At 43.8% G+C, this 23,260-nt stretch overlaps 1 protein-coding gene across 3 annotated transcripts in view; it reads right to left on the bottom strand.

Moving 5' to 3' along the window:
* Positions 1-9,573, bottom strand: part of OLA1 (Obg like ATPase 1) — a 184,716-nt gene extending 175,143 nt beyond the window's left edge. The window contains exons 1-2 of one of the 3 annotated variants that reach the window (XR_011387253.1): positions 9,395-9,557; positions 7,981-8,081 (exon numbers count right to left, since the gene is read on the bottom strand). Coding sequence is in view for 1 of the 3 variants with exons in the window: in XM_002712295.5 (XP_002712341.2) it covers positions 7,981-8,081 (101 nt within the window). In the remaining 2 variants the exon portion in view is untranslated. Of the gene's footprint in view, positions 1-7,980; positions 8,082-9,394 lie in introns of all 3 variants that reach the window. The other 2 variants (XM_002712295.5, XM_070070677.1) reach the window with 2 other exon arrangements.
* Between the last annotated feature and the right edge of the window lie 13,687 nt (positions 9,574-23,260).

Below are 23,260 nucleotides of genomic sequence, written 5' to 3'. Positions count from 1 at the left end.
CAGCCACCATGCCATGGAGGAGATGGGGAAGAGAATGAGAGCAGCTGGAATTTATAGGAGAGTGTACTGAAAAGGCAGAAGCTAAACAGAAAAGGCTCCAAAGAGTTTCAGAGGGTCCCCCTCAAGACTGTGGCTAAGCAATAATTTTGCAAATGAGTAAATTCAACCCCTACAGTGAAGGAAAAGAACCACTCAGTAGCAGTGGGGTGAGCAATCCTCAGGATTCACACTGAACTTGAATTAGTTGACAATTTTAGCAGCCAGAGTGGAGAGATCTTGTAATATTAGGAAATTTGGGGTAAAGTCCTCAATACGGTCACATCTTAGTACTAGGGCTAATGTAGTACCATAGCAAAAAATCTTATGAACTCATCATAAGTAAACATAACAGGAAGGCTCATAACAATAAAACAATACATAAACACCTAAATGCCAAACCAAAGTCCAACACTCTTTAAAGGAATACAACCAAACTCAGTATTCAGTGTAAAAACCACAGCATCTGGAATCCAATAAAAATTACAAGCCATGCAAACAAAGAAGGAAAATATATACCAAAATTAGGATAAAAGTCAACAAATACCAACAAATCCAGTAATGACAGAAAAGACAGAATTAGTAGAAAGTGATCTTAAAATAAATGTAATAAATTTAAAGTTTTCCAGGGTGGGTGTTTAGCCTAGCAATTAAGATGCTGATTGAGATACCCATAACCTATACCAGAGTGCCAGTATTCAATGCCTACCCCCAATTTCTGACTTCAGCACATCCTGGGAGGCAGCAGTGATGGCTCAAACTGATTGGGTTCCTGCCACCAAATAGGAGAACTGGATTGAGCTGTGGGCTCTCCAACCCTTAACCCCATCCCACCCACCTTGACCCTACTCTCCCCCACCCCAGGCCTGACCCAGGGACCACTGCAGGCATTTGCGGAGAGGATCAGTGGATGGGAACATCCCCCCCCCCTCCTCTTTCCATTTTTGTCTCTTTTGAATTAAATAAATACAACAGGGTAGAGGTGGCAGTGGTTGGACTCCTGTGAACCAAAGACTCCTAAAATGGCTGATGATTTGGACTTGGAGACAGGAGATGCAGGGGCCTCAGCCACTTTCCTAATGCAGTGCTAGCATTACCTAAGAATGGCTTTCTTTCTTTTTTTTTTTTTTTTAAGACTTTATTTATTTATTTGAAAGAGTTACACAAAGAGAGGAAAGGCACAGAGAGAGAGAGAGAGAGAGAGAGAGGTCTTCCATCCTCTGGTTCACTCCCCAGTTGGCCGCAATGGCTGGAGCTGCACCAATCCAAAGCCAGGAGCCAGGAGATTCTCTGAGTCTTCCACGTGGGTGCAGGAACCCAAGGACTTGGGCCATCATCCACTGCTTTCCCAGGCAATAGCAGAGAGCTGGATCAGAAGAAAAGCAGCCAGGTCTCAAACTGGCGCCCATATGGGATGCCACCACTTCAAGCCAGGGAGTTAAGCCACTGCGCCACAGCGCCAGCCCCAAGAATGGCTTTGTGGTACTCAGAGCCTGGCCATCTAGATCATCAAGATGTCTACCTTCAAAGACTGGCAAGCATAGCCATGCCAAGATCCACCTTGATATGAAATATCAATATGAAAACATCTGCTTGGCAACTCATAATATGGATGTCCCCAACATCAAAAAGAATGAATTCCAGCTGACTGGCATTCCGGATAGGTACCTATCACTGTTCCAGGACAGCAGGGAGGTGCGAGAGAACCTCTGTCTACCTTACATTACTGGCTGGAATGTAAAACAATACTCACTCTGGAAAACAGATTGGCAGTTCCTGAGAGTCACTTTTTGACTCAGCAATACATACCTCCTCAGTACATATCTAAGAGAAATGAAAATGTAAACATATGCAACAATTTTTGTATTCTATAACTGAGGCAAAGAAAGTATAAATAAGCCTAAAACCTGTTCTGGTACCAGAAAGAAGAAAGTAGTCAAAAAAACAAAGGGGATGTATCAAAAGGAATATGGGTGCTGTGGCACAGTGGTTAAGCCACAGCCTGTGGTGCAAGTATCCCATATGGGCGCCAGTTCTAGTCTAGGCTGCCCCTCTTCCAATCCAGCTCTCTATTGCCTGGGAGAGCAGTAGAAGATGGCCCAAGTCCTTGGACCCCTGTACCTGCGTGGGATACCCGGAAGAAGCTCCTTGCTCCTGCCTGTGAATCGGCCCAGCTCTGGCCGTTGTGGTCATTTGGGGAGTGAACCAGTGGATGGAAGACCTTTCTCTCTCTTTCCCTTCTCTGTCTATAACTCTACCTCTCAAGTAATAAATTAAAAAACTTAGGAAAAAAAAAATCCCACAAGATGCTAATTAATTACAATGGGAAAGCAGCTCAATAGGCTAATCCTCCACCTGTGGTGCCAGCACACCAGATTCTAGTCCCGGTCAGGGTGCTGGATTCTGTCCCAGTTGCCCTTCTTCCAGGCCAGCTCTCTGCTGTGGCCTGGGAGTGCAGTGGAGGATGGCCCAAGTCCTTGGGTTCTGCACCCGCATGGGAGACAGGAGAAGCACCTGGCTCCTGCCTTCGGATAGACGCGCTGCGCCAGCCAGCTGCAGCGTGCCGGCTGCGCCGGCCATTGGAGGGTAAACCAACGGCAAAGGAAGACCTTTCTCTCTGTCTCTCTCTCTCACTGTCCACTCTGCCTTTCAAAAAAAAAAAAATAGTAACTCTTTCAGTGAAGAAATCTATCAAAAACCTCCTCGGACAAGTAACCAAAGTTAACATCACCAGTAATGAGGCAAATCAGCATCACGAGCTCCCTGACATATTTCTGTGCCCAAACACATATAACATGAAATTAATCATAAGGATACACAAACTCCAAATGAAGGCTCTATACAATAACTGGTCAGTACTCTTCAAAAGTGTCAAGGACAGGAAAGACAAAAAGAGACTGAGTAACTGTTACAAATTAAAATAAACTAAGGAGACAAAAACTAACTAAATGTAACAGATACCTTTGGATTGGATGTTGGACCTAGGGGGGAAAAAACATTCACAGGACAACCGGTAAGTCAATGTTTATATCTTGATTTTGATAACTGTATTATGCTTATAGAAGATGCTAACATTAGGGAATATAAATACAAGTTGCATAGACATTTTTAAAACTGTTTTTGCAAGTATCAAATTTTTTAAGCATGAAATTATTTTAAAATGTTTTAATTTAAGCAAAAAGTGAAACATACTGGGGAGAGTTGCAATACTTATTCCAAGTTGAATTCATATCCTGAATTTAAAAAAAAAGTCTAATAATTAAGGAAAAAAATCAGACCTTTCACAAAAGACATATAATAAACATATGAAAAGTACTCAAAATCATTAGCTATCTGGGAGAGGCAAAAAGAAAATGAGATATCACTAGACAGAAGTATAGCCAAAACAAAACTAACAAAAAAACAGGAGCCAGTATCATGGTGCAATGGGTTAAGCTGTCACCTGTAACTCGGGCATCCCATTACTGAAGTGCTAGCTCCAGTCTTAGCTGTTCCACTTTTGTTCAGCTCCTTGCTAATGTACCTGGGAAGGCAGCGGAAGATGTTCAAGTACTTGGGCCTCTGCCACCCATGCAGGACACCCAGATGGAGTTCCAAGTTCCCAGCTCCTGGCTTCAACTTAGCCCAGCATTAACTATGGTGGCCATTTGGGGAGTGACCCATTAAACCTCTTTCTCTCTGTTGCTCGCTCGCTCTCGCTCTCTCTCTCTCTCTCTGTCACTCTGCCTTTCAACTAAATAAAATATATCTTAAAAAAAACTAAACATCAAGCATCAGTGAAGATGCATAACAATTAGAACTTGATTGCAGCACTGGCACTGTAAATTAGAAGAATCACACTGGAAAATTGTGCGGCAGTCCCTGTTGAAGCTGTTTAACTCCTGAAGGGGTAGAGAATGAGTATGTGCATTCGTGTACCCATTTACCCAAAAGAAATGACCAAAAGGCACATACATGAATATTTAAGGCAATTTTGGTCATAATATCTGAAAAACAGAAACAACCCAAATGCCCATGAATACCAGAATGGGTAAATTACAAACTCATGATGTTGACTGAAAAGATTTATTAATTCTGATGCCATCTATGTCAGGCAAACTCATCTATGGTGATACTGGATACAAACAGCCTGGGGAGGAGGGACTTAACTGGGAAGGGCACAGGAGTCTTCCGTGGTGCTGGACATGTCCATACCATGATGTGGGGTATTGCTTAAATGGGGGTACTCATACGTGAAAACTTGACATTTACATGCAAAGCTTGCATATTCTACCATATTTGTTATATCTCAATTAAATTTTAAAAATTTAAGATAATGCCCTAATAGTCTACTTCAGAAACCTCTGCAATAATTCAAGTAAGAAATGAGTGGAAGGGGGCCATTGCAGTGGTGCACTAAGTTAATCCTACGCCTGCGGCACAGGCATCCCACATGGGTGCCGGTTCTAGTCCCGGTTGCTCCTCTTCCAGTCCAGCTCTCTGCTGTGTCCTGGGATAGCAGTAGAAGATGGCCCAAGTGCTTGGGCCTCTGCACCCCCATGGGAGACCAGGAAGAAGTTCCTAGCTCCTGGCTTCGGACTGGTGCAGCTCCAGCTGTTGTAGCCATTTGGGGAGTGAACCAACAGAAGGAAGAACTTTCTCTCTGTCTCTCTCTCTCTCACTGTCTGTAACTCTACCTGTTAAGTAAATAAAAATCTTTAAAAAAAAGAAAAAGAAATGAGTGGAAATGAAGAAACTAGATCAGACAGCTATCTGGGCATCAAGTTTGATATCCTATGGAAAAATACAATTCAGAGAAAAGGGTGCAAAAATAAATCAAGCCTCCGGCTTAAACACCTGGGTGGAAGTAGTACTGTTAGCCAAGATAGAAACATAAGAACTGAACTCAGTTTTGTTCATATCAAGGAGAGAGTTAACCAGAAATATTTAAGGCAGCTAGACAAATGAATCTGCAACTCAGAAACAAACTGAGCAGCATTCAACAGATAATTAAAATCAGAAGATGAGATTGCTCAAGGATAAAGTACAAATGAAAAGAAGAGACAACCAAGGACAGTAACCCAATATTAGGGAGCAAACATAGAAGTGTAGAAGCATAAAAGACTAAAGTAATAGTAAAAGAAGTGGGCAATTACGGATAGTTACACTATTGTTCTCAATATCCATTCTCCCCTTCTTGCAAGATAATGGAATTTTTAACCAAACATATAACTGTCACAATAAAAACTACATTTCCTAGCCTTTCTTGCAACTAGTTCTTATGACTAAATTCTGGACAAAGGGATGCTTTTGGCATTGCAGGTGACATCCTCCACTGCAATGCCACAGCCCTGGCCCCTCTGACTTTCAAATAAACAAAAATAAATAATAAATAAATAATTTTTCGAAAACTAACTGAGTAAAGCAAGGATGTGGAACCCTTTTTTCTGTCAAGGTTCACTTGGATATTTATAATATCATTCACGGGCCATAAATCAACTTTAAAATTAGCTTACTATATATTATTGAATTTCAAGTTCCACCTGTGGCAGGGCCAGACAAATTATTTCACAGAGTTTATGACCTGTGGGTTGGACATTCTCCACCCCTGGCCTAAAGGAATAACAGCAGGACCAAAAGAGAGATATTTGGAAAAATAATAAAATATTCACTAAATATCAGATTAGCTATAAAATATTACCTCTTCGTTTCTAGCAACCAACCCCCCCCCCTTTTTTTTTGACAGGCAGAGTGGACAGTGAGAGAGACAGACAGAGAGAAAGGTCTTCCTTTTGCCGTTGGTTTACCCTCCAATGGCCGCCGCTGCCAGAGCGCTGCGGCCGGCGCTGCGCGCCTATCCGAAGGCAGGAGCCAGGTGCTTCTCCTGGTCTCCCATGCGGGTGCAGAACCCAAGGACTTGGGCCATCCTCCACTGCACTCCCGGGCCACAGCAGAGAGCTGGCCTGAAAGAGGGGCAACCGGGACAGAATCCGGCGCCCCGACAGGACTAGAACTTGGTGTGCCGGTGCCGCAAGGCGGAGGATTAGCCTATTGAGCCACGGTGCTGTCCTTAGTAACCACTCTTAATGCATACCAAAAAGCAAGCCTTTTTGTCGCCCACCTGACTAAAAGAGATTCTTCGATGGTTTCTGTTCTAAATGTCTTTATTTTTGATCAGCAGGCCATCCTTTAGAGAACTGCCCTCCTCCCCTGACCTGTTTCTGTGGACCCATCCAGGAGTAGACAACTCTGTCTAGATTTCCTTTCCCAGGAATCTGAACCACAGGAGAGACAGCAGGAGATGAGAAACACCTGCGTTTCAGTGTTTCTGTGGCAGAGCTCCACAGAGCTCCACGTGAACTCATCTCAGCCAGCACTTGCCTGGCTCCTGTCCCTCCCAGGGACTACCTGTTCAGCTCTTCTTTCACTTCTAGCCTCCCAATAACCCTTTTTATTGCTTAGAATAGCCAGAAATTGTGTTGCTTACAAAGAACCCTACCTGACACAGTGGGTAAAGTAAGAACCACAAAAAAGAATGTTTATAACCAAGCATAATTGCCAGAACTACAACTTTTAAAGGAGTGAACTGTACTGTTTGTAAAGTACACTTCATTAAAATGGTAGAGAGGTGTTTAATTTAAAAGCATAAGCAATACATTTATACTGAATAATAAAATATTTCAGGTTTTTTCATATTAATTAGTTGTATTGTCTTTGGCTAAAAAGCTTATATAGGAAACAATGAAGACAGATTTTAAAGCAGTTCCATTTGGATTGACTGTAGCAATCCTACAATAAGAGAAAACTATGTCTTCTTTACTAATGCAATAAAGCTCACAACATACATAATGATCATATCTTGCTTTCAAGTCTATTGACAGCACCCTACAGTACTTTGCTTAATTATTTGTTTTGCTTATATTTCCACTCTCTATTTAGTATTACCTTCCAAGCAGACTATATCACAGCAGGAAACCCCTTCAAAATGCAAACCTCTCCAGCTCCAGGAAAGACTGAAATTAGGACAGCCACACTTGTTCTTGTTTTACATTACAAGAATTTAAGAACTGCCTTACTTGGTCATATCATGCTCAATTCACTGAACCAGGAACTACAAGGAAATGTGGAAGAACATGGTTGTCCTACTTGCTACCAATTTAAAAGCCCAAAGCACAGCCTGGAATACCCTCGGTCTCTCTTAGAAATCAATACTGGGTCTGTTAGTACACCCTAATATTTCTGAGACTTTTTTTATATTTTAAGGTTAATAAAAAGTATAAAACAGAAGGGTAAATAATGGAAAAATCAGACTTTGAACATTTCAGCTGCAAATGTATAGATTTGTTTGACAAAGCCCATACATATTATCTATCACTATCTGGCAAATGCTTGATTCACTTTCATTTTTAACCATTACAAAACTCAACTTTTTTACTCTCACAACTTTCAAATTTAGACACTTTTTAACAAGAATCCCTTTACTGGCAAGTCCCAATACTAAATTCAAAATTGTCACCTCCTTATCCAGTAAAAATTCCTGATCTCCCAAGAGACATCAAATTTACAATGAGGAAGTATTCTACTGCATGGAGGGCTAGCCTAGGTAATTACTACACAAAACCACTCTGCCCAAAAATCAGTTTTAAATTATTCCAAACCCAGTTAAATGCAGTACTGTGTCTCCCAACACTCTTTCAAGCCAATATAGCCCATTTGGTTCAACCTGATATTTTGACTGCCACTGATTTTTCCCGAGTTTAATAAAACAAACAAGAGAAATAACTGAAGCTTCAATACAGTATCTGTGCAGAAAATACAAAATAAAACACATCCAAAGCCCAGTTCTGCAATGTTAGCACAGGAGCTTCCTAGCCTCTTCTCTCCAACTTAAAGAGTTTCTGTTTCTGCAACAGGATTCAAAATATTTACAAGATGAAAATAAGAAAAGCTTCACCATTCACCTACCCAACATTTGGCAATCCAACAATACCAATTTTCAGTGAGGTTCCAAATCTTCCAATGATTGGGGGTGGTTTAACGCCATCACCTCCCTTTTTGGGGGGCATCTAAAATATCAAAATAAATATGAATACACATTGTTACATTCTCCATTGGCCAAAAACACTCTTTCACACAAAATGTATTATTGAATAACAAATTAAGGATGACACACACACATTATATATACATATATGCATGTATATATATGTGTGTAAACATGTATCTGTGCAATGCTAAGAGCTGTAATTCCATTTTACTTTTTAACAGCAGATCTGATCCTGACGGCTGTAAAAGGAGTCACCCCTGAGAAGTCCTGGAAAGATTCAGCTAAAACTCTGTAACACCAGGAATCAAAGATAAAATGCAGCCAGCAATCTTCCATGCAGAAGGCTCACAAAACAGTTTATTTCTTAGCATTATCTATGATTTGTGAACAAAAGCATTTGGTAAACAGATACATAGATCAAAGTCCAAGAAAACCCATTCAAGACCCACTGGGAACCAAGTCATCTCTCACCAAACCACTCGTCTATTCGCTGGAACCTGTTCTTTCTCAGCCTCCCACAACCCCCATTTTTCGCACACACACCAGGTACCAGGGTCCATCTAGACCCGTCTCTTCCACCTTTGGCATCGCAGGTATGGCTCACGGTCCTCATGAGCAACCTCCCAAACCTCCCAAACTGGAAGTAACCAGTTAGGCACTCTGGGGACTTCCCATCACTCAATGAATCCACTGAACCTCTTTATTCGCAAGTCCAAACTTTTTGTGTCCCTTGCTATTAGTTCTGGCTCCACGTTCCCCCGTGCAGATTGAATCCCGATTTGCTCCTGCAAGCTGAACTCAGGAGAACTGCTAACCTCACGTCTCAGAAGCTGGGAACGAACACTACCCCAGTCTGCTGGCTGTGAGCTGTACCTACCAGGGCCATGCCAGGGCCCTGCTCCTCAAGTGATATTCCAGCCTCCGATTCCCCGACCCCGAGGGCCAGGGATCTCCCTTCCCAAGATCTTGACACCTGTTCCTGGACAAACCCCAGGCCTCTAAAGAACAGCTGCATAAGCAGAGCCTGTGCAGTCCTCTAGGCTACCGAGGGTGGCCGGCTGCCCAGTTAAAGAAGGCCCCCACCCCAGCCACGCTCTCCTCTGGATTGGGCCACAGGCCGTCCCCAGGGAGCGCCGGAGTGAAACGCGGGCGGTTCTCCGGTCGCGCGGCCTAGTCCTAGAGCGCCTCATTCATCCACGACACCCCACGCCGCCCGCTGCCCTAGTCCCATCTCGGCCCCTCAGCGCGGGCCGGGCTCCAGCCTCAGAGGAACGGGTCGCGACGCGTAAGACCGGACGGAGAGCGCAGTCGCGCGCCCCCTGAAATATTCACCGTGCTCAGAGCGGACGATGACACGGGGTCCCAACGACAGCGAGGGCCGAGCGGTGCCGGCAGCGGTAGGAAGGAGGAGAGAAGCAGGCCCGCCCCTCCGCGGAGCAGCACGCACGACGGCGGCGGCGGCGGCGGCGGCGGCAACGGCGGCGGCGGAACGGGCGGGCCGGGCGCCGGTCGGCACCTGCGCAGGCCGCGCGCCCCGCCCCGCCCCGCCCGCGCGCCCCGCCCATTGGCCCGACCGGCCGAGGAGGCGGGAGCAGGGTGAGGAACCCGGGGCCCGCCCGGCTGTGCCGCGTGCGCGTCTTCCGCCCTCCGGGCAGCGTGAGGGCTCCTCGGTCCCTGGCTTCCTCCTGTGTCCGGCCATGTGCGCTCGCCAGCCTGAATCCCGCTCCTGGCTCGCTGGGCCTCCTTGCGCCCTCGGCCCTGACTGGCCGCCGTACAGCGGGGTCGGCTGAGGTGAGGCGAGCAGCCGCGCCGCCCGCACGGGCTGCTCCTCCGAGACACCGGCCCCAGCCCGCTTTCATTTTCCTACAACTTCCTTCAGTCAGTCTAGACGGTGAGGCGCTGTCAAGACCAACTTTCTTACCGGAAAAACGGGCTAAGGGAAGCGTCTTGAGCCTAGAATTCCTTCCTCCCTGTAGCCTTGAGAAGTCTCTCAGGCCTGGCTCACAAAACAACGTTGGACAGAGCCAGTCTGCCCCTCTGCTTTCCGTTCTGGGGGCTTTGGAGCAGGAGCCTGGAAAAGATGGGAAACAGCGTTTCCAACCTGGATTCCAGGACTCGTTTTAACTGTATGACTCGGGAACATTAATTAATTTCCCCCTGATTCAAATAGGGCTATTGCGGTCTGCCTGGTGAGGTGTGTGAAGCCCAAATGAAGTAGTGTGTGTGCAGCCTACGGCAACAGCGCCCAGCGCACACGGGACGGGCTCACACGTGGTAGCTGTTAGGAACCTTAGCATCTCATCCCATCCTGACTGCACCAGGAGCTCCTCCGAAGAAGGAATTCTCTCGTTTAGGCCCTGGCTTTCAGTGGGCATCGAAATACTCATGTTTGCTGCAATGAATGTAAGGCCTGCCCCCAAATTGTGATAATAGAAGCTTCTTTCTTTAAAAAGACGCGATTGCTCTAAAAGGAAAGGCTATGAATTGCTTTTTCAGATGAGGGAGCCATATCAGAAATGTAAAGTATTGGGATGAAGTTGCACAGCTAGTGAATGGCAGGTACCAGATTTTAACCCCGGTGTAACTGAAAAATCTCTTCCTTTTCAGCCAGAACTCTTTTGAATAGGAACTCCTTATAAGCAGCAACTGAGCCACTCTATGTAATACTGTTGCATTACAGTTTTTCCTTAGCCTTATGAGAGTGATCTAGGAGGTAAGTTAAAAAGTTTTTCTGTGGTTTTGAAAATTCCCAAGGACACAGACAACTTGATTTGGTTTTAGTTTTGTATTGTTTTCCTCTAAATACCATTCATAAGTATGCACTATTTTACTCTCAAGTAAGTGCCCTCCTTACCAAAACCATTTATATACAAAACAGGTGTCAAGGTGTACTTTAGCTAAAAAAAAAAAGGGGGTAGCTAAGTAACTCACACTTTGTAGCCTCCAACCATGCGACTCTCATGAACAGTGTAACAAAGTATTTCCTAAATGCTTTACTGCTGGTTTAGTAGTGAAGTTCTGTCTTTGGGTTCATGCTATTGCTTGGGGAAATAGAGTGGAACAGTTACTTAAAAAACTCAAGAATTCTAAAGAGCCCCCTCTGCCCAGCAACCAGCCACTCCAATACTAATTAAAAATGTTCTCCAGTCATGGAATAGTAGAATCATCTTCAGTTTATCACTATCTTTTGACCAAAGCTGGCGGCTGCTTCAATTTCAGTATCTCACATCTACCCATTCCCTTAAATTCACATTACCAAGTCCTTGAATCAATCACCTATTTGCAACTGTATCTTTCTTATCTGTACTTTTGACCACGTTAAAGCAATTAGAAAAAGCAAGTCAAGCTCATAGCTAGCAGTTTTAGGAACGGCCAATCGCTGCTACTAACAATTGCCTTCGTAATGGGACCCCATATCCAACTCACAGAAGATCAGATTTGCCCAATTTAGGTAAGGTTCTAACAAGGGTCCAGTCAGCCATGGCCAGGTGGATGGAGGTCACATAATCAAAACACCTCGATGGGTGACCTCTCCCTACTTAAGATGCAGGCAGGCTGGCGCCGCGGCTCAATAGGCTAATCCTCCACCTAGCAGCGCCAGCACGCCAGGTTCTAGTCCCGGTCGGGGCGCCAGATTCTGTCCCGGTTGCCCCTCTTCCAGGCCAGCTCTGCTGTGGCCAGGGAGTGCAGTGGAGGATGGCCCTGCACCTGTATGGGAGACCAGGAGAAGCACCTGGCTCCTGCCTTCGGATCAGCGTGGCGCGCAGGACACAGCGCTCCAGCCGTGGCGGCCATTGGAGGGTGAACTAACGGCAAAGGAAGACCTTTTTCTCTGACTCTCTCTCTCACACTGTCCACTCTGCCTGTCAAAACAAAACAAAACAAAACAAAACAAAAAGATGCAGGTAGTTCTCAGAGAAGACCCTAGTAGTACATAGTATTCTACATGATAAAGGAAAACTTAATGAAGTAAAAAGAATATTAAAAGTTAAGGTCTGGGGGCTGGCGCCGCAGCTCAATAGGATAATCCTCTGCCTTGCGGCGCCGGCACACTGGGTTTTAGTCCTGGTCAGGGTGCCAGATTCGGTCCCAGTTGCCCCTCTTCCAGGCCAGCCTTCTGCTGTGGCCCGGGAGTGCAGTGGAGGATGGCCCAAGTGCTTGGGATTAGCGTAATGCGCCGGCCGCAGCGGCCATTGGAGGGTGAACCAACGGCAGAAAAGGAAGACCTTTCTCTCTGTCTCTATCACTGTCCACTCTGTCAAAAAAAATAAAAAAGTTAATGTCTGGGGCCCAGCATTGCAGCATAGTGGGTAAAGCTGCCGCCTGCAATGCAGGCATCCCAATTCGTGTCCTGGCTACTCCACTTCTAATCTAGCTACCTGTTAATTGGACTGGCAAAAGCAGTAGAAGACAGCACAAGTGTTTCGGCCGCTGCCACCCATGTGAGAAACCCGGAAGAAGCTCCTGACTCCTGGTTTCATCCTGACCCAGCCCTTGCCATTGTGGCCATCTAGGGAGTGAACCAGAAGATGGAAGAGCTCTCTCTCTTTTTGTTTGTGTCTCTAACTTTGACTTTCAAATAAATAAATCTTTAATAAAAAAAATTAACGCTTGGGGCTAGCATTGTGGCACAGTGGGTTAAGCTGCCACTTGCAATGCTGGCATACCATATAAGACACAGTTTGAGCCCTGGCTGCTCCATTTCCCATCCAGCTCTCCCATGATGCACCTGGGAAGGCAGCAGAAGATGGCCCAGTTCTAGGCTTCTGGCTTTACTCTGGCCATTGTGGCCATTTGAGGAGTGAACCAGCACATGGAAGATCTTTCTCTCTCTCTCTCTCCTTCTCTCTGTAGCTCTGCCTTTCAAATAAATAAATCTTTTAAAATAACAACAGGGGCCGTCACTGTGGCATAGCAGGTAAGGCTGCCACCTGCAGTGCCAGCATCCCATATGAGCACCAGTTCAACTGCAGGTGGCGGCGGCCTTACCTGCTACACCATAGGGCCGGCTCCATGCTCCACTTCTGATCCAGCTCTTTGCTATGGTCTGGGAAAGCAGTGGAGGATGGCCCACATGCTTGGGCCTCTGCACCCACGTGGAAGACCCGGAAGAAGCTCCTGGCTCCTGGCTTCGGATCGGCACAGCTCCGGCTATTGTGGCGAATTGGGGAGTGAACCAGCAGATGGAAGACCTCTCTCCCTCTCTGCCTCTCTTTCTCTCTCTGTGTAACTCTGACTTTCAAATAAGTAAACAAATCTTTAAAAAATAACAAACCAACAACAACAAAAAAAGTTAACACTAATGCCAAATCTAATAAAGTGAATAAAGGAAAGCTCAGCCCTTATCCTTTTGCACCAAGGAAGTCTCTTCAGTACTTGTTGGGTTCCGGGATAAGTGAAGACATAGAGGAAAGAATTAGAAGTGGTCTAGAATGGAAATTGAGCAAAAGGATTCTATCAAAGGGGAATAAGAATAGACCATTGGGTCAGATCAACATAAGGTTACTACTGAAGAAAGATCAATTTGATGAAAAGAAATAGAGGCCATGTTTTCACTCTTTGTTGTCATTAACCTCTCTGGATTTTTCTTTCTTTCCAAGGCTTTAGCCAATAACCCTGGATCAAGCAAATTGCACTAAGGTCACAAAGGATCCAGAGTTGTTTAGGGTCAGTAATTTATCTGTCAATACAGAGTAGCTCAGTTGAAACTCTGTAGATTTACTGCTCCTGTAAAGAAAGCTACTGAGAGGTGACAGCAAGAGTGTATAGAAAGAAAAGGTAAGAAAGAAGGCAGGAGCAGCAACACGTTTACCATATGCTTGTGAGGGCTTCACTACACCTGTTGGTCAGCCCTGTCCACATCTGTTATGATTGTAATGGAAAATAAAATAATAGTAATAACTATCCTGAAAGGGAAATTGAGTTCTGATAAGTCCAGGGAAAAGGCACAGTTTGGAAAAAAAAAAAAGTGGCCAGCGCTTCTGCGGCTCACTTGGCTAATCATCTGCAGCGCTGGCACCTCGGGTTCTATTTCTGGTTGCTCCTCTTCCAGTCCAGCTCTCTGCTGTGGCCCAGGGAAAGCAGTGGAGGATGGCCCAAGTGCTTGGGCCCTGCACCCACATGGGAGACCAGGAGGAAGCACCTGGCTCCTGGCTTTGGATTGATGCAGCACGCCAGCTGTAGCGGCCATTTGAGGGGTAAACCAACCAATTCTCTGTCTTTCTCACTGTCTAACTCTGCCTGTCAAAAAATAAAATTAAAAAGTAAGTCCCCTAGGTTGAGTTATTAAATAGCATTTTTCTCTCTGTTACCCATATAAGATTTTTTTTCTCTCCACATTAAGCTTTTGATCATGTCCAGTGTCAAGAAAATAGTCCCATATATTTGGAATGTGCTATTACATTTATTCATATAAAATTATGTTCTTGAGCACTTAGGTATTGTTCTAGGCTTTGGAACAATCAAGAACAAAATAGATTCTAATTCCATGGACTAAGCCGTGCTTGGGCCTCAGCCCTTTCCATGCTCCATTACCCGCAACATTCAGACCCTGTTACGCATTAGCAAAGAAGCACATTTTCCATTTTACATCCTTTCTCTTCATAGACCATGATTTTTAAATTCTTAAAATTTGATTATGAATTACCACTAAAGAAAAATATGTTAAATCAACAATTTCCATTGTCGAATGGTTCACAGTATTTGAAAGAATGCAGATTAGAAACTACTAAAGTGTTGTAATCTAATACCTATTATAATTCATGGATAAAAATTTAGGAATTCTTTTTTTAAAGAATATTTATTTATTTGAAAGGTAGGGTTGTAGGGAGAAGTATAGATAGAGAGAGAGAAGGGAGAATCTTCCGTCTTCTGGTTCATTCCCCAAATGGCCATAATGTATAGGGCTAGGTCAGGCTGAAATGAGGAACCTGGAACTCACTCTGATTTCCCACGATGGCCATAATGTATAGGGCTAGGTCAGGCTGAAATGAGGAACCTGGAACTCACTCTGATTTCCCACGTGAGTACAGGGGCCCAAGCAGTTGGGCCATCGTCTGATTGCATTCCTGGACACATCAGCAGAGAGCCAGGTGGAAAGTGGAGCTGCTGGGAATCAAACTGGCACCCACATAGGATGCTGGTGATACAGTGGTAGCTTAATCCACTGTACTACAAGGCAGGCCCCAGGAATTCTTAAAAATTTCTATATTTTTTTTCCAAAGGCAGCATAAAAAGGCATATGCTCATCCAGAAAAGTAAATATATTGTCATTAGCTAGTTAATGCTCATTTCTCTCTCTCGCTCCATTTTTTTTTTTTTTTTTTTTTTTTGACAGAGTGGACAGTGAGAGAGACAGAGAGAAAGGTCTTCCTTTTGCTGTTGGTTCACCCTCCAATGGCTGTCGCAGCCGGAGCGCTGCGGCCGGCGCGCCACGCCAATCCGAAGGCAGGAGCCAGGTACTTCTCCTGGTCTCCCATAGGGTGCAGGGCCCAAGCACTTGGGCCATCCTCCACTGCACTCCCGGGCCACAGCAGAGAGCTGGCCTGGAAGAGGGGCAACCGGGACAGAATCCGGCGCCCCGACCGGGACTAGAACCCGGGGTGCCGGCGCCGCAAGGTGGAGGATTATCCTATTGAGCTGCAGCGCTGGCCTCATTTCTCTCTTAAAAATGAAACATGTCTTGGAAGCCCTCCAGCAGACTTTGCTTTCATTTCACCGGGCAAAGTTGGGTCTCATGCCTGTACTGAACCAAACACTGTCAGGGAAAATGGAGTTACCCTTAGACCACAAGTCCATCCTTCACCTGAAGGAGAGGTCAGCTTTCTCTGAGGCATGTGGCAACGTGGAATATGGATAGATACCTGAGCAAACTCAGGGTTACACAAGAAAAAGATGCTAGTAGTGCCTACTGTAATTCCTGAACCATTGTTTCAAGGAAGCATCTTGAGCATAGTATGGTAATTATGAATGATGTCAGTGGCATTGGTGGTTATCCAATATAGTGTAGAAAAATTTAATTAATATTGGCAGACCTAGTTCACTAAGAAAATCCTGAAGAAAATTAATCATCCTCTAATAATACTTAATGCTGTTAAAATGTGAGAGCATGTGAAAATAATATTTTTATTAACGTCTTTAAGATACTAAAAATTCCATCATGGAAATGGAAAATTGCTTACCAAAATGTGTCATAAGGGTCCCATCAGTTGAACTGGAAGTTGGGAGATATTGCCCATGTTCCAAGATCATCAAATTCATGCCTTTAATTTTGACATCCACTCAGCACAGTACTTCATTAGAATTTTGAGCCCTTGTTGCTGTTTTCAAAGAATATTTGTGCTAGTCAGAATAGGCTATCTTATAATAAAGTAACAGACAACTGCAAAATTTGAGGGGTTTAACAGAAAAAAAAAAATGCACTTCTTTTAGTCCACTAGAGGTCTGCCAGCTGCCCACGAGTTGACTCAGCACTTTTAGGCATCTTAAGTCTCAAAAGCCTTCCACATTCAAGTGCTGCCATTCAAAATGACATATCAATGACCAAGTTAAGTCACGTGGCCATATCCAGTTTCAAGAGCCCAGGAATCCTTGTACACAGAAGTCAAAAAGCATTAGATACTGACTGATAGTGAAAAATATCTAATAAAATAATCAGGTACAAATAGACTCTGTAAAGGGCATTCTTTCTAAATCAAAATGCTCTTGTCAAAATATGAAATACAGTGGTCTTCCCTTATCCACTGGGGATACATTCCAGACCTCAGTGGATGCCTGAATCCATGGAGAGTACCAAACCCTCAATGAGGGTACTTCAAAAATTCATGGAAACTGGAATTAAAAGTGAAATTTATTTTGGTGCAAAATATTTTAAAATCCACACATAGTTTTTTCACACTATGTATTTCCATAAACACTTTTGCACTCTGTTGATGAAGTTTAACTTATAAATTAGGCACAGAGATTAACAATAATAGTTAAAAGAGAGCAATTGTAGCAATATACTACAATAAAAGTTATTTCAACATGACCTCCTAAGACTCATATGCATGAATTTCAAAAATAAATTATACCAAAATAAACTTACCTTTTTATTCCCTTTCCACAAAGCTTTAAGGTACACTCAGATCGTATCATGTTATATTCATTCTTCTTGTGATACTGTGAAATGATACAATGCTTAAATGATGAGGTGAATGTTATAGCCATTGTTACTGCCTTAGTCTACTGCATGAAGATTGTTTCAGTGCAAGCACTTTGATACTAAGATGGCTACTAATTGATTAATAGGTAGTATATGCAATGGTGGATAGGATGGACAAAGGAGTGATTCCCATCCTTAGTGGGAGGGAGAAAGATGGCAAGAGATATCATGAGACTCAGAGCAGCATGCAATTTAGAACATGAATTATTTATTTCCCATTGAATATTTTTGGACTACAATTGGTAACAAATCATAGAGAGCAAAACTTTGGGTGGGGGAACTCCTTTACTACAGAGAAGGCTGCCTTTCTTTCCAAATGATTGGTGGTTCCTACCTATCTCAGGGCCCCTTCACTCTAAGAAGAGTTCATTCCCCTAACCCAATTCAGGTAGGTCTGAGCATTCCTGCTTATGGCACGTGAACCCTCCTGCAGCCATAGTAGATTGTTCTGGGGGTGAGTGAAAACCTGGCCAATGTTAACCCAAGATACTTTTTCCATCTAGAAGCTAGGAGTATAACAATGGCGATAAATAATAAAGGATGCTTAAAGGAGAACATAAAATCAGGGCTATGTCAGTTACTTTCTTGACAAGTAAAGAGAAAGCTATTCTAAAGAAACAATAATTAAATAGGCATAGAGGAAGAAGGGTAGAAATAAGCCATATACATGGAAAGCCAAGACACTCTGGCAAAAAGATCTCTGTGAGTGAGATCCCAGTGGAAAGAACAGGTCTTCAAAGAGGGAGGTGCCTTTCTCTGAAGGGAGGAGAGAACCTCCACTTTGACTATGACCGTGTCTAAACAAGATAAGAGTCGGAGAACTCAAGGGGCTTCCATAGCCTTGGAAACTCATAACTGGTGCATAGGGAGATTACTGATGCCATAAACAGGAGTGTCAATTGGTAAAGTCAACAACAGGAGTCACTGTGCACTTACTCCTCATGTAGGATCTCGGTCCTTAACGTGCTGTACACTGAGGCTTAATGCTATAACGAGTACTCAAACAGTATATTTCACTTTGTGTTTCTATGGGGGTGCAAACGACTGAAATCTTTACTTAATGTACACTAAACTGATCTTCTGTAAAAAAAAAAAAAAAAAAAAAAAAAAAGAAAGAAATTTTCAATTCCCAACTTGACTCTCACTGGGATTAAACATGACAATAGGTCTGATCTGATTTCATCATCATTTTAAAAAAATCATCTATTATTTTTCACTTTATGTTTCTGTGTGGGAGCAAACTGTTGAAATACTTACTTAAGGTATACTAAGCTGATCTTCTGTATATTAAGATAATCGAAAATGAATCTTGATGTGAATGGAAGGGGAGAGGGAGTGGGAAAGGGGAGGGTTGTTGATGGGAGGGACGGTATGGGGGGGGAAGCCATTGTAACCCATGAGTCGTACTTTGGAAATTTATATTCATTAAATAAAAGATAAAAAAAAAAAAAAAAAAAAAAAAAAAAAAAAAGAAATAAGCCATATATAAGAATGCATGGATTTAAAGTTTTTATGCACCAAAAGAAACTTTTTTTCAACTTGATATTTTATCTATTATTTTTTGAAATAACATTTTAAGGTTACATTACAGTCAAAGGCTTAATGGCTCTACTAAATAAAGAGTTTGACGAATAAAAGCAGTAAGACCACACTCCAGCGGGAAAATGGGCAAGGGGTATACACAATAACCAACTGGAAAGACGTTTAGCCACTCATATAAATCTTAGAACAATCACAAAAATTATTAAAGCCATAGTACCATATAATTCATATCAGTTTGTTTAATAAGGATTTAAATAAAAGTTTGGCTATATGGAGCAAAACTGGTACTTTTTTCTTTTTCTATTTCTTTTTCTACTTTTTTCTATTTCTTTCTTTTTTTTCTACTTTTCTTTCTACTTTTTTCTATTTCTTTTTCTTTTCTTCTTTTAGCTCCCATATATAAGAGAAAGCATATGTTATTTGTCTTTCTGTGTTTGGCTTCTTGCAACATGATAACCCCCAAGTTCCAACCATTCGGTCCTGGCCTGTGTCTGGCTGTCAGCACATGGGCAGTCTGGGGCTCTGTGATGAACAGTTTGACCAGGACCCCGGAGGTATTCCCCAAATCCAGAGGCTGCTGCTCCCAAAGCAGGGTGAAGGAAGTATTGTAACACCTCTGGACCCGCTGACCAAGTGCATGGCTGGAGCCTACCCTCTTCCCAGCCACTGCCCTCCAATTCTCCCTCCTCTAAATGCCCATGGATCCAAGCCTCCTCTCACCGAGCTGCCAGGGGGACAGCACTGAGTTCTTGTTCTGTGTTATGCTCGGCCACAGAATTCTTGTTTGCCTTCTCCTTCAAGCACTGTCTTTCACGGCTCCCACCCCAAACGTGGGATATTTTCCTAAACACTTGAGCCCATTTTTTCCTTAGGAAAAACCTTTCCACCCTCTCAGAGCAGCAGTCTACATTGCAGTTTCTGAAATAATGAGTTTCTCCTCTCTGCCCCATGCATATTGATGCATCAAAAACACAACTCACCCCAATATGGAATCAACCAAGGTGTCCATCATCAGATGAATGGATAAATAAAATGTGGCATATACACACACATACATAATAAAATATTATTCAGCCACAAAAAGAATGCAATCATTTGCAGCAAAATGGTTGGAAAATTATCTTTTAATTCCATTTTCCACAAATTTTTTGATGTATATTCATGTAGCCCTGGAAAAATTGAGACAGGAGAGAATCACCAGTCTGAATTTCCAGCTCCAGAGTGTAGTCCTGACCTTTCTAGTCCTTTCTGACTTTGAGCTCTGTGAGATAATTCTGTGTTCTACCAAGAACTTTTGTTTCTACTTAAATCAGTTTGCAGTGATTTCTGTTTTTTTTTTTTTTTTTAAGATTTATTTTATTTATTTGAAAGACAGAGTTACAGAGTAGAAACACAGAGAGAGGTCTTCCATCCACTGATTCACTTCCTAGATGACTGCAACAGCCGGAGCTGCACCAATCCAAAGCCAGGATCCAGGAGCTTCCTCCGGGTCTCCCAGGTGGGTGCAGGGTCCCAAGGACTTGGGCCATCTTCCACTGCTACCCCAGGCCATAGCAGAGAGCTGGATTGGAAGAGGAGCAGCTGAGACTAGAACTGGCACCCATATGGGATGCCGGCGCTTCAGGTCAGGGCTTTAACCTGCTGCACCACAGCGCCGGCCCGGATTTCTGTTTCTTATAGCCAAATAATGGTTGCAATGGCCAAATCAAGCAGGTACTTATACTCTCCTGAAAAATCTTTTCTTTAATATAATATATGTATGTATATTAATTTTTTATTTATTTAAAAAGCAGAGAGACAGAGATCTTTCATTTACTGGTTCAATCTCCAAATGCCCACAACCACCAGAGTGAGCCTGGCCAAAACCAGCAGCCTAGAACTTAATCTGTATCTCCTACATGAGTAGCAAGGATCCAAGTACTTAAGCTCTTACCTCCTGCCTTCTGGACTGCATGTTAGCAGGGAACTGGAGTCAGAGTGTAATCCATGCACTCCAGTGCGATGCAGGTGTCCAAGAGACATTCTAACTGCTATACCAAACATCCACCACCTGAAACTCTTAATCTACATTGGAAATATGTTTGTACCTGTAGTATAAATTATAAATTGTTTCCTGTAATATATTCTGTGGAACAAAGATCCTCCAAGTTGCTCTGAGGAATAAGAGATCCAGGATTGTCGCTCCCCCTCTTCACGGAGGAACGACACAGGACCCTGCGCTGTTCTTTCGTCTGCTCGGCCCTTCCCGGGTTTGCTGCTGGTTCTTCCCGGGTTGGCTACCATCCTTCCACCTCCGTGGAAGGGCGGTTCCCCCTGCCACTTTCCCCACTTCCGCAGGGGAAGCGGCACACCGCCGGCCGGCTCTCTCGGAGGCTGCTCAGATGTTCCTCAGATGTTCCTCAGGTGTTCCCTCAGATGTTCCTGGTGCATGTTGTCTCTCTCCTCCTTTATAGTCCTCTTCCACCAATCCCAACTCTGCTACCCACACGCCGGGCACGCTGCTCTCCTCCAATCAGGAGCAGGATCAGCTCCTGCAGGTCATCACTCAAGTTGGCGAGAGGCAGCTGCGTAGAAGTTGTTACTCCCTTCTCAGCGCCATATTGTGGGAGAGCAGATGCATAGAATAAGTCTTAATTCCAGTAACAGTCTAGTCCGAGTTGCTCCCCACACAGGATCAGGTAAGTTTGAGAAGCACTTTGGGAGATTTATAGTACATATTAGTAAATTGAAGGTTTTAAGAGGTTTTGCAATAAAAAGACATTCCAACATTACCAACATTCCAACATTACCAAATGCACATGTACTTTTTGACATAATACCTGTTAAAATATCTTGTAACTTGTGATTTGTGGAAAGCAGCTCTTTGAGAGTTGCTATTACAGTGATTTAGGAGGAGTACTTTATTTTTTTTTTTAATCTTTTTTTTTTTTTTTTTTTTGACAGGCAGAGTGGACAGTGAGAGAGAGAGACAGAGAGAGAAAGGTCTTCCTTTGCCGTTGGTTCACCCTCCAATGGCCGCCGCTGCAGCCGGCGCACCGCGCTGATCCGATGGCAGGAGCCAGGATCCAGGTGCTTTTCCTGGTCTCCCATGGGGTGCAGGGCCCAAGCACCTGGGCCATCCTCCACTGCACTCCCTGGCCATAGCAGAGAGCTGGCCTGGAAGAGGGGCAACTGGGACAGAATCCGGCACCCCGACCGGGACTAGAACCCGGGGTGCCGGCGCCGCAAGGTGGAGGATTACCCTATTGAGCCACGGCGCCGGCCAAGAGTACTTTATTTTGAAAAACAGAATGTGCCAAAGATTTTATTTAACTTATTAATTATTGAGGGAACTAGAGCCGGCGCCGTGGCTCAATAGGCTAATCCTCCACCTTGCGGCGCCGGCACACCGGGTTCTAGTCCCGGTTGGGGTGCCGGATTCTGTCCCGGTTGCCCCTCTTCCAGGCCAGCTCTCTGCTATGGCCAGGGAATGCAGTGGAGGATGGCCCAGGTGCTTGGGCCCTGCACCCCATGGGAGACCAGGAAAAAGCACCTGGATCCTGGCTCCTGCCATCGGATCAGCGCGGTGCGCCGGCTGCAGCGGCGGCCATTGGAGGGTGAACCAACGGCAAAAGGAAGACCTTTCTCTCTCTGTCTCTCTCTCTCACTGTCCACTCTGCCTGTCAAAAAAAAAAATAAAATAAAATAAAATAAAAAAATTATTGAGGGAACTAGAAAAATGTTAGAACCGCTTCAAAGGAAAATTTATTTATTTTTAATTAACACATAATTCTACATATTTATGAACTACTTTGTGATAATTTGATACACATGTATAGCATGTAAAGATCAAATTGGGATAATTAGCATTCCCCATCTCCTTAAACATTTATCACTTATTTGTGTTGGGAGCCTTTGACCTAAAGGAACACTTTTTGTTGCAGTAAAAAAAAAAAACTATTAAATAATGCTCTCTTCCTATTTTTTAATCAAAAGTAAGTTTATTTATTTATTTATTTATTCAGAAGATGATTCAATTGTAAAATGAAGCCATTTTAGCACTATAAAATCCAGTGTTTTGAAGTCTTTCTCCGCAATTCTCTTTATTAAGAAGTGATTCTTCTTTTTTTTTTTTTTTTAAGATTTTAGTTATTTATTTAAGAGGCAGAGTTACAGACAGAAATGGAGAGACAGAACGGTCTTCCATCCGCTGGTTCACTCTCCAAATGGCTGCAATGGCAGAGCTGAACTGCTCCGAAACCAGAAGCCAAGAGTTTCTTCTGGATGTCCCACGTGGGTTCAGGGGCCCAAGCACTTGGTCATATTCTGCTTTCCCAGGCCATAACAGAGAGCTGGATCAGAAGTGGAACAGCTGGGTCTCGAACTGGCGCCCATATGGGATGCCAACACCACAGACAGAGTCTTAGCGCACTACACAGTACCGGTCCCCAGAAATGATTCTCATATGAAGCTTT

Source organism: Oryctolagus cuniculus, chromosome 3 (assembly GCF_964237555.1).
Source record: "Oryctolagus cuniculus chromosome 3, mOryCun1.1, whole genome shotgun sequence".
NCBI classification, from domain to species: domain Eukaryota; kingdom Metazoa; phylum Chordata; class Mammalia; order Lagomorpha; family Leporidae; genus Oryctolagus; species Oryctolagus cuniculus.
This window is presented reverse-complemented; position numbering and strand designations above follow the sequence as displayed.